The 17,053-nt window shown below is 34.3% G+C and overlaps 1 protein-coding gene across 14 annotated transcripts in view; it reads left to right on the top strand.

Annotated features, from left to right (window-relative positions):
• Positions 1-17,053, top strand: part of LOC144966304 (ras-specific guanine nucleotide-releasing factor 2-like) — a 376,265-nt gene that overhangs the window by 307,250 nt on the left and 51,962 nt on the right. For all 14 annotated transcript variants that reach the window (XM_078902540.1, XM_078902537.1, XM_078902535.1 and 11 more), the window contains one exon: positions 5,259-5,337. In XM_078902540.1, the coding sequence (XP_078758666.1) occupies positions 5,259-5,337 (79 nt within the window). The remainder of the gene's footprint in view (positions 1-5,258; positions 5,338-17,053) is intronic.

Below are 17,053 nucleotides of genomic sequence, written 5' to 3'. Positions count from 1 at the left end.
ATATTTTGTTTCTTTGCATCGCCTAGTGAGTTGGCGTTAGTAGTGCTCATGGAAACAGGTGGTCCCATTGGTTGAACTTTTGAATACAACTCACAATTTGTTTTCTTTTGTGGCCAAAGACGGCACATTGACGTCATTTTTTGGTCAGTGTCAGTCTATAAGTTAACGATGGCTACGATTTCATACCAAGCCTCGCTGGAATTTATGGGTTTAATATGACGCAATAACATTTTTAAAACGTCACAAATTATTATTGCAGCAAGATTGATGCGACGTAGAGTCAAAATGAACATTATCGGCATGGTGTTCAATAAGGAAAGTACATGGAAAAAGAATAGTCAATTATTGTGCAGGGTCGATTGTTGGCTTACTCAATTGTCTCAAAATGTTAGCATTGACGATGTGTGTGTGTGTGTGTGTGTGTGTGTGTGTGTGTGTGTTATATTCGCTTTTACCCAGATAGCGGTAAAATAAAATCTTTTAAATAGATACGGGTTTTGTTTAGCTATCTACAGTTATGATCATTTTGACGCTCAGTAAATAAGAATTATGATAGTTAAAAACAATGCTGACAATAATAATAGTAATAAAAATAATAATAATAATAATGATGATGATGATGATGATGATAATAATAATAATAATAATAGTAATAATAATAATAATAATAATAAATAATAATAATAATAATAATAATAATGATAATAATAATAATAATACAATACTGAAGTAGTTATAAAAGATATTATATTAATAATAATAATAATAATAATAATAATAATAATAATAATAATAATAATAATATTAATAATAATGATGATGATGATGATGATGATGATGATGATGATGATGATGATGATGATGATAATAATAAACATAATAATAATAATAATAGTAATAATAATAATAAAATAATAATACTATTAATAATAATAATGATGACAATAATAATAATAATAATAAATTTAAAAAAAATAAATAATAATGATGATGATGATGATAACAATAACAATGATAATAATAATAATGATAATAATAATAATAATAATAATAATAATAATAATAATAATAATAATAATAATAATAATAATAATAATAATAAATAATAATAATAATAATAATAATAATAATAATAATAATAATAATAATAATAATAATAATAATAATAATAATAATAATAATAATAATAATAGTCATAATAATAATAATAATACTAATAATAATAATAATAATAATAATAATAATAATAATAATAATAATAATAATAATAATAATAATAATAATAATAATAGTAATAATAATAACAATAAACCTAAATTGACATAAGTTGTTATGCTCTCATTGTTGTAATGTAAATACTCTGAAACCAACGCAAAAAATCGTGTAGTAAACATGGTAAATCACGGCCCTAACAGCGTCCGGTTATCAGAGCTGTAAATATGTGCACCTAGCGCTTAGTACACGTGTCTATTTCTGTTCTTTCTCTGTTTTGTCCATTCATCAATCGATAGCTTATAATAATAGTATATGTTGCAATGCGAAGTGTGTTTGTCTAGTAAATATAATATCGACTGCATAGAAACAGCAACGAGGGGACACCAGTACAGATAATATCAACATGCTTTTATCATTGTAAGCAATAGTTCAATAAATATGAGCGCCAACCAAAGTATTACTTGCTTCGATTCCTATTTTGACCGCCTCGAATCGCCGTCATCGCACGCGACATTATACACAGTCGCCCCTAAGCGCGCGTGCGTGTGTGTTTGTGAGAGTAGATACAGCAGCCTTTGTTGTGAGTGTAGCTCGTGGCTTTATCGATTATTGGAATACACACACACATACACACACTCACACATACACACACACTCTCTCTCACTCTCTCTCCTTCTCTCCCTCTCTCTCTCTCTCTCCTTCTCTCTCTCTCCTTCTCTCTCTCTCTCCCTTACACACATGACCACCCACACACACATGCTCTCTTTCACACACTCTCTCTCGCTCTCTCTCTCTCTCACTCTTTCTCTCCCCTCTCTCTCTCACTCTCTTTCTATTCCTCTCACTCCCTCTCTTTCTTTCTCTCCACATTTCAGTCGCGAACTCTCTAAATTTTCACAGTCACCGAGGTTTGATGAAAATCACCCTCATTCAAGCACAAACGAGTCGACAACACCCAAACACAAAAATGCCGTACTCTTTAAAAAAACATATATTTAAAAATTTGACCAGAAAACTCGTCCTTCAAATATCGATTGATTTAAATGACTCTCATCTTGGCAAAAACTCTCAAACCCGGGACTTCAGTTTTTATGGCCAAATTTTTAAATATGTGATTTTCCAGAGTACGGCTGAAATGTCCCTCTCTCTTTTATGTTTATGTTTCTCCTCTCTCTCTCTCTCTCTCTCTCTCTCTCTCTCTCTCTCTCTCCCTCTCTCTCTCTCTCTCTCTCTTCTTCTCTCTCTCTCACTCGAAAACACACACACACACATACACACACACGCGCGCGCGCACACACACACATACGCATAGACAGACACTCACACGCTTACTTGCTCACCTTTTCACACATTCCCACTGTCCTTTACTCACAGTGTCATATAAATACACGCATGCACACACGCTCACACACACACACACACACACACACACACACATCCATCCATCCATCCATCCAGTGGAATCAAAAACAAAAGAACCATTACCAGGCCTATTCCTTCCACTAACGCCCACCCCCAATCTCCCCATCCCGCAGTGCGTAGGCCCTAACTGGCACTGTGCGTGCGTGCGTATATATGTGTGTGAGTGTGTGTGTGTCTGTGCGTGTGTATGTGTGAGTACGTCTGTCGCTTTCTGCTCACTGTGATGTGTCGTTGACATCTGGTTTTCGGGGATGCAGGTACATACTCCGTGCCCTATGGAACACGCATAACTCTTCTGAAAAGGCATCGGCAATTTTTACTTTTTCCCCCCAAAACAATAAATCGTAAAATCAGTGCGACTGAGAACTGAAGCTTTCACGAGTACACACAAACTAACAAAAAATATTCGTTTTTATCGTGATATTATGATACATTAAGGATCACATCTTGTGACTGTGAACAGTGGACTATGCTCGTGTTATTCTCAAGACTATGGACCCCGTACCCGCTCCAGACATCTTTAACGCTATCGCCATTGCTACTCATATCATAGACTTATGTGTGATGATTCAAGTAGTACTTGCTTATTCACACCGTTCTTGTCATTGATATGTGTTAACATGTAAGTAATAATTGCTATGGTGGATATAATCAGAAAAAAAAATCAGATTCTTATGGCGTATTTATTCAACTGAGTGTTGATATTTTGATGATTAATGCCATGTTTCAAGCGGATATAATAGAAACTAAATACATATTCGTGAGCCTATACTATCTGGCTGAGTTTTGTTCCGTATTCATGATAAATTATTTGTGACAATATGACGAATTGATTTGTTATCGTATTTAAAGATTTCGTGTTTTCTTCAGGAGTAGATAGACACATTGTAGAGGTTTGATGGGAATTTTGATTTGAAACAAGGGAGAGCATTAGAAATGTGAAATTATGGGTTTTATGAAATAAAATGACTGATTGTATTATCAATCGAACTACTTTCCTGTGGTATATTTATACAATTCAATTTGCTGTGGTTGAAATAATTTAATAATGTATTATTTACTTCATGATGAAAATGTTCCTGCTTGAAGCTCGAATGTAAATTAAAAAAAACCCGATAAGCAATGACATGTAAGCTTGAAATTTATATACTTATCGTTATTTACTCCCTGACTCGACGATACTATCTATCGCCCCAAAATATTCTTTGTGCACCGCATTCATCATATCGATAGGTTTACCTTGCCCTGGTCATCTTTTAATACTAATCATCGATATTTACCGTGCTCAGTGACTGGACTGGTAACCATGATTGAAAATTCTCGCAACTTCTCCATGCTTCTTGGTCAAGCGCTTTTCATCTGACCCCCCTCCCCCCGCCCCCTCCCCCGCGGCCTCCGTAAATTCATTGCCTTGTCCTAACCCAAAAAATTCGTCACAAAAGAAGACGAAGATAATTGTGAGTAGTAACCAATAGATCAACTATTAGAATAATTTGTTTCCTTGAGCACTTCTAACAACTACTCACTTTCGTCTGGTGATCGTCTTCTTTTCTGACGTATTTATTTTGGTCAACATTACAGATTACGAAGGCGATGCCCCCCATTTCCCAACTCGACTCAGGTCATGCGAATTAATAAATGGTTTAAGGAAATGTCCAGCATGCTTCTGCCAAATTAAAGTGCAGCTTTTTTCATTTCAAGAGAAATTGATTAAGAATATCATTGACTGAAAAACTCACGTTCGTGTAAGTCATACAGGGGTGACTACCAATTATAATGGCGTTTTGAGTCTTTAAAGGGCGTGGCAAAACATTTATATATCGCTCATTTATTTCGTCAAACGTTTGAATGAATCCCTGCGCAAAATTCGGGTCCACCGAGGTTTGATGCGACTTGTGGTAACAATAAAATCATAATTTATTCATCATAATATATTCATTTACTCGTTTCGCATGGTGTTTGAAAATATGACTCGTTTATTTTTCCAGTGGAGTCCCCGAGGATAGATAGGTCTTGATTCAAATAAATTTTGTTCCTGTGATGCGTAACATTTCAATAATAGCATGAAGAAATATTATGAGCAAGCGAGATGCACATATTTGCAGTTCTGATAACCGAAAACTATTATGGGCTCGTTTTAACATTGTAGTAAATGGACTATACAAATTATGGGTTTGTTTGGACGTATTTTCATTGCAGCAATGGACCCATAACAATCAGGTGCACCTCGTGTGAAAGCCTTGCAATGGAGTTTAAGGATACACACGAGTTTTCATGCTGGTTATGATTGATCTGAAGGGCAGAATTCTACATTTATAAACATCAAATTGAGAAGTTAGGGAGCAGGCACTGAAGCAAGTTAAGGATCTGAAATATAGTGTATGAAACAGTGCCTGACCAATAACCAACAAAGAAAAATACAAGAAAAATAAACCTCTTTAAAAAAACCCAGACTTATTTTGGGATGCTTTTTTCATGTATTTTTTCTTTCTTGCTTTGTCTGACAATTTATATATATAAAATGTTTCAGATGTTTATTTACATTGATGCCATGTTACACCATCAACACTGGTGTTTGTCAACTACTAATCAATGTTTTATTATTTCTCTCTCTTTCCCAGCACTATGGAAAAATTGTCCTCATAGATTGCACACTGATTGAAGACCCGAATTCGGATATTTTCTTTTTCGACGAGGAAAGTAAGTATCTATACCTATACTCTTTCAATCATTTTAATATTGATGTTGTTAACATTTGTGTCCCTTCGCCCCAAAACGGTGTTGCTTCGGAATGATTAAGATGCTGAAAATGGAATTATTTATAACCAGAAATGTCAATCAGACTTGCGTTGATCGGTTTGTATGCTTTACTGAAGAGAGGAAATATCATGTTTTAGGTTGCCAAGTAACAATAACAGAAAAAATCAGAATCCCTTCAAAGAAAAACAAAATTTAGTTATTTCTGTGTCAACCCCCCCCCCCCCCCCCCCCTTTTTCAAATAATAAAAATAAAATAAAAACAAACCTTAGAAACTAAAGAAAGAAAGATAGTCCTTTCTACAGGTTGTCATATCTTTTATAGATAGTATGCGCTTGGCTAAGAAGCTCACAACATTGCCATCCGGAAGTATAACGGACCAACACACAAATTGTTGTGTAACCATGATCATTTATAGTCAGATTAAAACAGTTTAGTGAGAATTACTCATAAACGCGGATGGCAAAAAAAAAAACCAAAACAAAAAACCAATAACAAAGACCTGAGTGACGTCAATTTCGTTCTATCTATACCGCCAGCTATTTTCTTAGTTTGCTTCTATTTTATATAATTCACTAATTATACCCATTATCGCCTCAAACCTGAATTCTACTGTCGACCACAAAAATGGTTTGACCAGTTTAGGCTTTGATTTGACTTTTTAGCATCCGGCTCATCCCTACGAAACAAAGGATCCCATAATTTTTGTTTTCGCCAGGCCGATGTCTGTTTCCACTGCAGCTGTTCTCCCTAACTTTCCAAGGAAATTCCCAAGAGGTGGCATAAAGTTTCGTACCCTTCTTACCAATTGGATTAAATAGTCTGATGTCACGCCGCCCAGCAACGGCGGCCATCCTGGTTCTAAACAAAGAAAATCGGTACTTGTTATTCTTCATGCTGGCTAGAAATTTTCATATGTCTTGTGAGCAGAATGTTTAAAAGTCAAAACATTATCAGATTTATAATGTTTTCCCTCCTCTGGATACGCTTTTATGCTCGTCGGAGAAATATTTCATAAGGGCGTCCGCCATTGTTCCGATAGTTTAGAGCCAGTTACTAAGTTACCATGCGTCATTACGAGGGAAGTGGCGACATGTTGTTGAAGCGTATTACATACGGTACAAATCACAATGTACAATAAATTTTGAATAACTTTGAGTCTGATCAATTTTAGATTATTTATGACCGACACCTGTAAACGGTCCACGCAGCAGTGATTGGTTCGTTGGATCTTATCCAAAGGGTAGCAATCAATTGCTGTATTTCGTTTCACGCTATGCAAACCGGAGTAAACTCCAGCTTCATGGGCTAAATGGCTCGAAAGGCTACTTTTTATTTTAAAATCATATCTTGACATCTGTTTTGTGGCCGATTTAATGCCGCTTAGAGTTGATGTGTTACATGTATATTATGTCGTGGTGAATTGTGTAAATTGTAAGCAAGCTAAGAAATTAGCTGGCAGCATAAAGCCTTTGACAAACTATAGAAAGGACCATCTTTCTTTGTTTAGTTGCTAGGGTGTGTCTTTATTTATTTAATTATTTCATTTGGGGAAAGGGAGGGGGGAGGGGGGGGGGGGGGTTGCCACACAAATAACTAAATTCTGTTATTATGTTTTATTATTTATTATTTTTTTTTTTTGAAGGGATCCGATTAAAAAAGAAACGTCTCTTTTTGTATTAGAACACCCTCTTTTTCCTAGTTAAATACGACTATATATATATATATATATATATATATATATATATATATATATATATATAATATATATATATATATATATATTATATATTATATATTATATATTATATATATATATATATATATATATATATATATATATATATATATACATATATATATATGTATGTATGTATATAATGTAAATTTTCACTCACATTTTTTGCCGAGACGACTCGTTTCTGTGTTTTTCCTTTAGTTCACACTTCCTCAGTCGGCATAATCCATTCTGTATGTATATATATATATATATATATATATATATATATATATATATATATATATATATATATATATATATATAATCATCTCGATTCATACATCTATTGATTGAGATGACTCCCAATAGTATTATAGTTTCTTAAATTATCAAATGTCCATGATTTCCAAACTTTCTAATGTGCCTCTTTAACATCATTATTGTTGTACACGATAGTGACTTCATAGAATCACAAGCAAAATATAGGACATTTCTCTTTGTGCATAATAAAAAAAAAAAACCTTTACTGTGTTGAGAATAAAATGTATACATAATATAATATTATATAATAATATATTGATATACTAATATAAACATCTGCTTGTCAAATTCGGTAAAAAAAGACATGTATTTTTTACCTGTTGATTCATCGAAATATATGAGGGAAGAATAAAAACGGGGTAATGCTTCAGAATAGCGGATGAAAATGAAAATTGTCTCCGAATTTCCTTGTAACAAAATATAAGGAAGAATGGAGGGGTTATTACTTTGTCTGAAGTAGTAGACACTCCCTCCCCCCCCCCCCCCCCCCCTCCTCCCTCCCCAACACACACGCAAACACGGTCACACGCACGCTCTCTCTCTCTCTCTCTCTCTCTCTCTCTCTCTCTCTCTCTCTCTCTCTCTTTCAATTTGTCTATCTATCTATCTACCTATCTATCTATCTATTATTGTAATATTTACCACGATGTTGAAGTCAGTCTACATCGATGTTTCAGGCCTTTCAGCCATCGTCAGGACTGAGTGTTACATGTCGAGGACTATTCGTACCATATTTGCATTTTTTTTTTTTTTGTTTGTTTGTTGTTTTAGGTCTCTTCCAACACAATTGAGGTTATATGAGAGACCGCTGAAACAAAAAAAACAAGCAATCTAACAAAAATAGTACAAATGTAAATCAAAATCATAACCTAAAGATATCATAAGCTAAATTATAAATAACCAAGAACAAACAGGCAGAAGATTTACAGAAAAAAAATATCCCCTGTCAAAAATACAATCACAAACCAAAGAAGCAGGATAGGATAGTAGCGGGTGGTTGGATGGGAGCATCACCCTTGAATCATATACCTATGATGTTCGCATGGGTGTACGATCCGATAGTGATGTCGTTTCTTCTTCTCTTTACTATATTTGCATTCAACACGATTCAATATCTATCTATCTATTTATCTATCTATTTATCTATCTATCTATGCATCTATCTATCTATCTATCTATCTATCTATCTATCTATCTATCTATCTATCTATCTATCTATCTATCTATCTATCTAACTATCTATCTATGTATATATCTATGTATCGATCTATCTATCTATCTATCTATCTATCTATCTATCCATATATCTTTGGGTGGGGTTATTGACCTCGCATAGTGGACAGGAAGGTCACTTACTGTGTCTTATACATCCCTATAATATCTGTTTTCCTTTCTGTCTTTGTCTATCTATCTATCTATCTATCTATCTATCTATCTATCTATCTATCTATCTATCTATCTATCTATCTATCTATCTATCTATCTATCTATCTATCTATCTATCTATCACTCTATCTGTCTGTATATATATTGCTAAATTAGTCCTTAAACACCATCCGTCACACGTGCTAAAAGAACTTCATTGTCTTCCAGTTAAGGGAACCAAAATGTATTATACAAAGTTCTGGTACTGTGCTTCACATATCCTAACACATGTCAACCAAACATCTCAACGACAAACTAAAAGTTTATTCACCGAGTCAATCTCTTCGCTTGACATTCGATGGAAAATCGCTTGTGACTCTTAAGAAAGATCTCTTGCGTGTCATGTGAAGGCTCATTCTCCAAAGACGCCTCCCGAAAATAACTTCGAAAAGATTGATTGTTTAGTTCATTGCTAGATATGATTGATATGCATCTTTTTTTTTGGTGCTTTTTAACTTTCCCTCTATCATTTTCCTTTTTACTGGCATTGAAATAATCCAATAAGGTCGCTATCGCTGCAAAAGATCTTAATAATAAAAAAGATAAATATAGTCACTGGCTGTGAAATTAATGTTAGAATGTCAGATAATCTGGTATCACATAATGATTTTTATTTTTGGATTGTATGTTTTTGGATTGTATGCCTCTGTGCGGATATGTTAATATCGTTTGTTTATGTTCATAAAACATAACATATGATTGTGTGCACTTATTGTATGTATGTGGTACCATTATTTATCTTTATGGCTAATCAATTCGTTACGTATTTAAACTCTCGGCTCAGTAAGGCTGATGTTTTGATTTTTAAAAAAATATCTTATTATCTTCTACTTTATCCGGCACTGTTATATTCACTTTGTAGAGTATTCTTTTGCACTAGTGCCTGTTTTCAACTTTAAAAAAACGGTATTTCGACCTCTTTAAAGTCCTAATATAATATCATTGATCCCAAATAAATGACAGTTTAATTAATGACAATTAGCCCTGGCGTCAGGCCACTGGGAAAATGCACAACTCATGGCACTCAACTCAGGTGTTAATTAATTCCTGCTTGTTTTAATGCTAGAACAAAGAGAATGATAAAATCAAGTCATGTACAAAATTAAACAAAAATTATTTGATTGGGCTACAAATTAGACTGTCAAGGCTACTTGTGCATGCGGCTATGTGGTCTTGTGGTGTGACACTCGCTCTCTGATCGGAAGGTCCTGGGTTCGAGCCTCGCTCGGCGCATAGGTGAGTCCTTGGAAAAGGCTCTTTACTAACATTATCCCACCGTACTCAGGTGTAAAATGAGTACATGGTCGTCAATAGCGTTGTACTATCGCCTAACGGGCGCCATGTATCGATCTATATTATTATGTTACAGTCTTCGTCGACCTCACTGCAGCCTATGACACAGTAAATCACAATATCCTACTCCTCAAAGTGGCTAAAATGATAAAGAATAAGAAAATTGTAAATATCATCCAGTCACTTCTCGAAAACAGGCGCTTCTTTGTTGAAATGGATGGCCGTAAGAGCAGGTGGCGCACCCAGAAGAATGGTCTTCCCCATGGATCAGTGCTGGCTCCAACACTTTTCAACATATATACAAATGATCAGCCTGAGTTTCCAAAAATCCGCCGATTCATATATGCTGATGACCTATGCCTCGCAACACAGGATGTGTCCTTCCAACCAATCGAGAGCAGACTGACAAATGCCCTAGACACCCTTACAAAGTACTACACTAAAAACTCGCTGAACGCCAACCCAGGGAAAACACAAGTGTGTGCATTTCACCTCAACAACCACCAAGCCCACAAAAAACTTAACATCAAGTGGAATGGCCAGACATTAGAGTACAACTACCACCCAGTGTACCTCGGAGTGACGCTTGATCGGACTCTGTCCTTCAGAGAACACGTGAGGAAGACCAAGGCAAAAGTGTCCACGCGAAATGCCCTCCTTGGAAAGCTGACAAACATGAACTGGGGAACTGACCCTAAAACTCTAAGGACCACAGCATTGGCCCTCAGCTTCTCAACTGCGGAGTACTGCTCAGCTGTATGGGCCCGATCATGCCATGCCTCCAAGCTAGACCCCGAGCTCAACAACGCCTGCCGGATCGTAACGGGCCAGCTGAGAGCAACACCATTACCACTGGTCTACCGTGCAGCAGGAATAGCCCCACCACACATCCGGAGGGAAACTCATGCCCAAATACAAAAATACAAACAGGAAATGGACCAGAGACACCACCTTTATGACCACAATTGCCCCAAAAGCAGGCTCAAATCAAGGAAAAGCTTCCTCACAATAGAGAGCCTTCACCCAGACCATTCAGCATTCTTCCGCCTGGACAAATGGGTAGAATGGAACAAGACAGCAAACGATGCCCTCCAGCCCCAACAGAAAAGCTCCCAGCAGGCACAGACCTCAAGAGAAAAGACTGGGTGGCGTTGAACAGAGCTAGAGCAAAGGTGGGAAACACCGTCACCAATCTCTTTAAATGGAAAATCTCACCGGGCACTGAATGCCCATGCGGTCACCCCAGACAGACCATGGACCACATCCTGTCCGAATGCTCGCTGGGACCTCACTGCACCAATGCTGACCTGAGGGAATGCAACCAGACTGCCCGGGACTGGCTGACTCACTGGCGCGACAAGATATGATGATGATTATGTTACGTGTTGCTGATGGACTGGGACCCTTAGAAAGCGCTTTGAGCACGTTTATTAGATTTTGCGATATATATAAAAGTCTAGTTGTGGTATAGCATTCTATTCATTTGAACTTAAATAAGTACCTACTCTTTCAAATGCATAAATATCCATGTATCTCGTTTATAACACATATTTTTGCGTTATATTATATGTGTCACCTATAGACCTTTCAAGACCATTAATAATGGAAACGATGATAAACAGTTGTTTAAGCAATTCTCTAATATCCTATTTAAATGTCATGAGCTCAGCAATCACAGGTATTTTTTAAAAAAAACTATTTTTCCTAACCTTTACTATTTTACCTAGTTTTCTGCCCTTCCATAAATTATGGAGAACGTAGGCTTTCATATTTAAAAACTTGGCATTCAACGAACTTTTCTTTTAGAATTGGTTCTATCATAGATGATCAATCATCACATTAGATTGTTTTTTTCTTCTTCTTCTGTTAGCCAAGCTAGAATGAAGTTGTCGATCAGGGGTTCAATACAAAGGGTAGCATGCAATTTAACTGTTTTATCCATGCCACAGAAACTCTAGGAGACTCAGGTGTTGCAGGTTTAATGGATGCAAAGAACTGTAGAGTTGTCCCCGTTTCCTTTTTCATTCATGTGCTAAGCATTGCGACATATTTTAATATGAATATGTTTTGTAAGCATTTTTTTGGAGCTTAAAGAAAAAGAGCTTTATATAGCACAATATCCACTAAATGTGCTCAAAGCGCTTTACAAGGGATCCCTGGTCAACAATAACATTTAACATGTAGGACGGGACATGACGCCTGTTAGGCGATATTACAATTTTTCGGACAAAGACAACGCTGTTAACGGCCAGGTACTCATTTTACACCTGAGTACGGTGAGAGAATGTGAGTAAAGAGCCTTTTCCAAGGACTCAACTATGCGCCGAACGCGAGACTTGAACCCAGGACCTTTCGATCCGAAAGCGAGTGTCATACCACTAGACCACATAGCCACACATTTCCACGATCCTCTTAGCAGAATCCTATGTTTTTATCTGGTAAGGATCTTTATCTGGTCTCAAACTTAGCATATTGGAATCTAATTCTTTTCCCTGTTTGATCTATTCCCCTTTGCTCTACTTTTCATTAGGTGCATTTAACTGCAGATCTATACTATTTTGAGCGTACAATCCTTTTTTCCATTTAACCGTAGCTGAAATGACTTAAAAGTTTCGTATTCAAGATGCCACTCCTAAAAACAAACAAATCGGGATAGTGGTTAATAAGTACATAATTGGTTTATACAACAATCGTGAGTAAAAAAAACTCATCTTTTGTCTTTTGTCAGCCATCCAGTACCTAATTGACTTTTGCCCTATCTTACAAAACTGTCCAGTCAGAGTAACTTTATCATTACTGAAATATCATCATCATCATCATTGGCTTGTACTCTTGAGTACGTTGCCGGTCAGCTGTCTTCACGAATCACGATCCTCTGCGGTGCGCATGAAATCTGTTTTGCTTTTTAAGTCACATTTGGCCATTCTTAGGTTATTGAGATAAGTCATTCTTTGTCTCTACTCCACACATGTCCCAGAAAGCGTAATTGCCTCTTTCTGATGTTATCGATCAGTATTCTTCTCCTTCTCACCTTCTCCAACACTTCCTCGTTCGTACACCTGTCTGTCCATGATACCCTCAACATTCTTCTATACACCCACATCTGAAATGCCTCTAACCTCCTCGTACATTCTTTATCAAGCGTCCACGTTTCACAACCGTATAAAAAGGTACTTATAACATATGTTTCAACTACTTTCATTCTGGTCTTCAAGTTTGGTTGTTGATTGACACAACTGGTCGCATTTTATGGAACACGTTTTTTGTTATTGCTATTCTTTATTTTATATCCTCGATGTCACGTGCGTCATGGGTGATGATAGTGCCTAAATATTTAAATTTCTTTACTTGTTTGATGGTCTCTCCTTTGCTTGACAAATGGAAGGTCGTGTTGTTGTCATTCTTTGAGACCACCATGCATTCGGTACTGAAATATACACGAATGCTATTAAAAGCAATACTCGTTGAGTTTGCCTCCTCACGGGAAAGGGGCTTTCAATTTCGATTTAACCCATTTTTTTTCGTTGAGGGATAGGGGACGGTTATTAACTTACTCCTTCATCAGTATTTTTTTTTGAGCCGACCTTTATTCCAGTTTCTGTAGGTTGAAAAGTGGATAGCAATGAAACTACCCAACATCTACAGGATTCTGGGTGGGGTTCCCATAATCGGGAGGGAAGTCACTTACTGTGTTTTCTATAACCTTATATCTATCTAAATGATAGCAAGCGATTGCTCGTGTCCGTTTCACGCTATAGAAACCGGAGTAAACTCTGGCTCTTAATGAAGTTTATATTTGAAACAACAAATTGGGAAACTGGGTCTATTATGGTGTGAGGTACGATAATGGTTTGTGAAAATGTGGAACCATCCTTATCTCTGTGTAGCCCTTACTCACAGCTTTGGAATAACTGGGAGTGGGTGATATGATCCTGTGGCCAGCAGTCTCACTTGACATAAACCCTATCGAATGAGAGAAAAATATTTCCATCCATTGAAGACCCGTAATTACCCAAACAATTGTCTGTATCATGAAAACTTATACATAAACGTAAACTGCCTGTTTTAACAGTTTTGCAACATTAATCTAAAAGTGAATAGATAATATATGAATATTTTTTTTGGGTAAAATACATCGAATAACAAAATCTCATAATGGTAATATATATATATATATATATGAAGCAATTTTTCGACTGCTATTCGCTGTTATTCATTCATAGGCTTTACATATTTTCAACGAGAAAGACTGGCAACATGTACAGACATTAAAAAGTTCTCTGTTGAAACTCACAATCTCTTTTTTTGTCTTTCATCCTCTTTTAAGTTATTGACCATCGGTACTTATTTCATTGAGATCTTAAAATACTAATCATATAATATCTCTTTTTCAGTTTGACGTATGGTCAGAAGCCGGAATAATCTTCAGTTTGAAGCAAAAAATACTAATTCAATTGATATTTTTAAAATTTCATTGGTAAAGAACTTACCAACATACTATTTGATTTCGATGAATAATTTTAATGTGAGATTAGATCTTATTGCATTTTGTATCTCAATTATTTGAAACTCTCGAATGTATAAGTTTGGATATGTCAAATGAATGTAATTAGAGATAATTATACTACGAATATTGACTATAACACTTATTTGTGTATTAGATATTTAACACTCAATATTATCAAATTAACGTTGATTATATAATTTTGATAAATTGCATCTGTGCATGAAAGTTACACAGAGCATTTAAAGGTTTCTAGAATATATTAGCTCTTAAACGAAACGATAACAAGACCACTAAGTAACACCAATTACGCAAAATTACAGATAAATACTAGATTTTATTTTAAAAAATTGTATTCCGTTTTGTAAAATGTGTTTCTTGTCGGCACGAAATAAAGGGTTAATTTTCCCTGTAGAAAAAGGTTTTCAATACCTTCATTGGAGAGTGGGTTTTTGAAGTGGTCTTAAATTAAAGCTGACGATAATAAAGACTTCGACAAGAGCCAAAACGACAAATTGATATACTAAGACAAGTTGATATACTAAGACAAGTTGATATACTAAGACAAATTGATATACTAAGACAAGTTGATATACTAAGACAAATTGATATACTAAGACAAGTTGATATACTAAGACAAATTGATATACTAAGACAAGTTGATATACTAAGACAAATTGATATACTAAGACAAATTGATATACTAATACAAGTTGATATACTAAGACAAATTGATATACTAAGACAAATTGATATACTAAGACAAATTGATATACTAAGACAAGTTGATATACTAAGACAAATTGATATACTAAGACACATTGATATACTAAGACACGTTGATATACTAAGACAAATTGATATACTAAGACAAATTGATATACTAAGACAAATTGATATACTAAGACAAGTTGATATACTAAGACAAATTGATATACTAAGACAAATTGATATACTAAGACAATGATATATAAGACAAATTGATATACTAGACAAATTGATATACTAAGACAAATTGATATACTAAGACAAATTGATATACTAAGACAAATTGATATACTAAGACAAATTGATATACTAAGACAAATTGATATACTAAGACAAATTGATATACTAAGACAAATTGATATACTAAGACAATTGATATACTAAGACAAATTGATATACTAAGACAAGTTGATATACTAAGACAAATTGATATACTAAGACAAATTGATATACTAAGAAAAATGATATCTAAGACAAATTGATATACTAAGACAAATTGATATACTAAGACAAATTGATATACTAAGACAAATTGATATACTAAGACAAATTGATATACTAAGACAAATTGATATACTAAGACAAATTGATATACTAAGACAAATTGATATACTAAGACAAATTGATATACTAAGACAAGTTATGATTATACTAAGACAAATTGATTATAGACTAATGATCGAATGAATCTAAGATGATACTAAGACAAATTGATATACTAAGACAAATTGATATACTAAGACAAAGTTGATATACTAAGACAAATTGATATACTAAGACAAGTTGATATACTAAGACAAATTGATATATACTTAAGACAAATTGATATACTAAGACAATTGATATACTAAGACAAATTGATATACTAAGACAAATTGATATACTAAGACAAATTGATATACTAAGACAAATTGATATACTAAGACAAATTGATATACTAAGACAATTGAATATAAGACATTGTATCTAGACAATTGATAACTAAGACAATATGTTGATATACTAAGACAAGATTGTTATATACTAAGACAAGATTATATTACTGAAGACAAAAAATTAAAATATAACTAAGACAAATTGATATACTAAGACAAATTGATATACTAAGACACATTTGATATACTAAGACAAATTGATATACTAAGACAAATTGATATACTAAGACAAATTGATATACTAAGACAAATTAATATACTAAGACAAGTTGATATACTAAGACAAATTGATATACTAAGACAAATTGATATACTAAGACAAATTGATATACTAAGACAAATTGATATACTAAGACAAATTGATATACTAAGACAAGTTGATATACTAAGACAAATTGATATACTAAGACAAATTGATATACTAAGACAAATTGATATACTAAGACACATTGATATACTAAGACAAATTGATATACTAAGACAAATTGATATACTAAGACAAATTGATATACTAAGACAAATTGATATACTAAGACAAATTGATATACTAAGACAAATTGATATACTAAGACAAATTGATATACTAAGACAAATTGATATACTAAGACAAATTGATATACTAAGACAAATTGATATACTAAGACAAATTGATATACTAAGACAAATTGATATACTAAGACAAATTGATATAC

The sequence above is a fragment of the Berghia stephanieae genome, chromosome 2 (genome assembly GCF_034508935.2).
Source record: "Berghia stephanieae isolate SIO BIC M18660-M18661 chromosome 2, UCSD_Bste_1.3, whole genome shotgun sequence".
Classification (NCBI taxonomy): Eukaryota; Metazoa; Mollusca; class Gastropoda; order Nudibranchia; family Aeolidiidae; genus Berghia; species Berghia stephanieae.
Note: the sequence above shows the minus strand (reverse complement) of the source record. Positions and strands in the feature narration are given on the sequence as shown.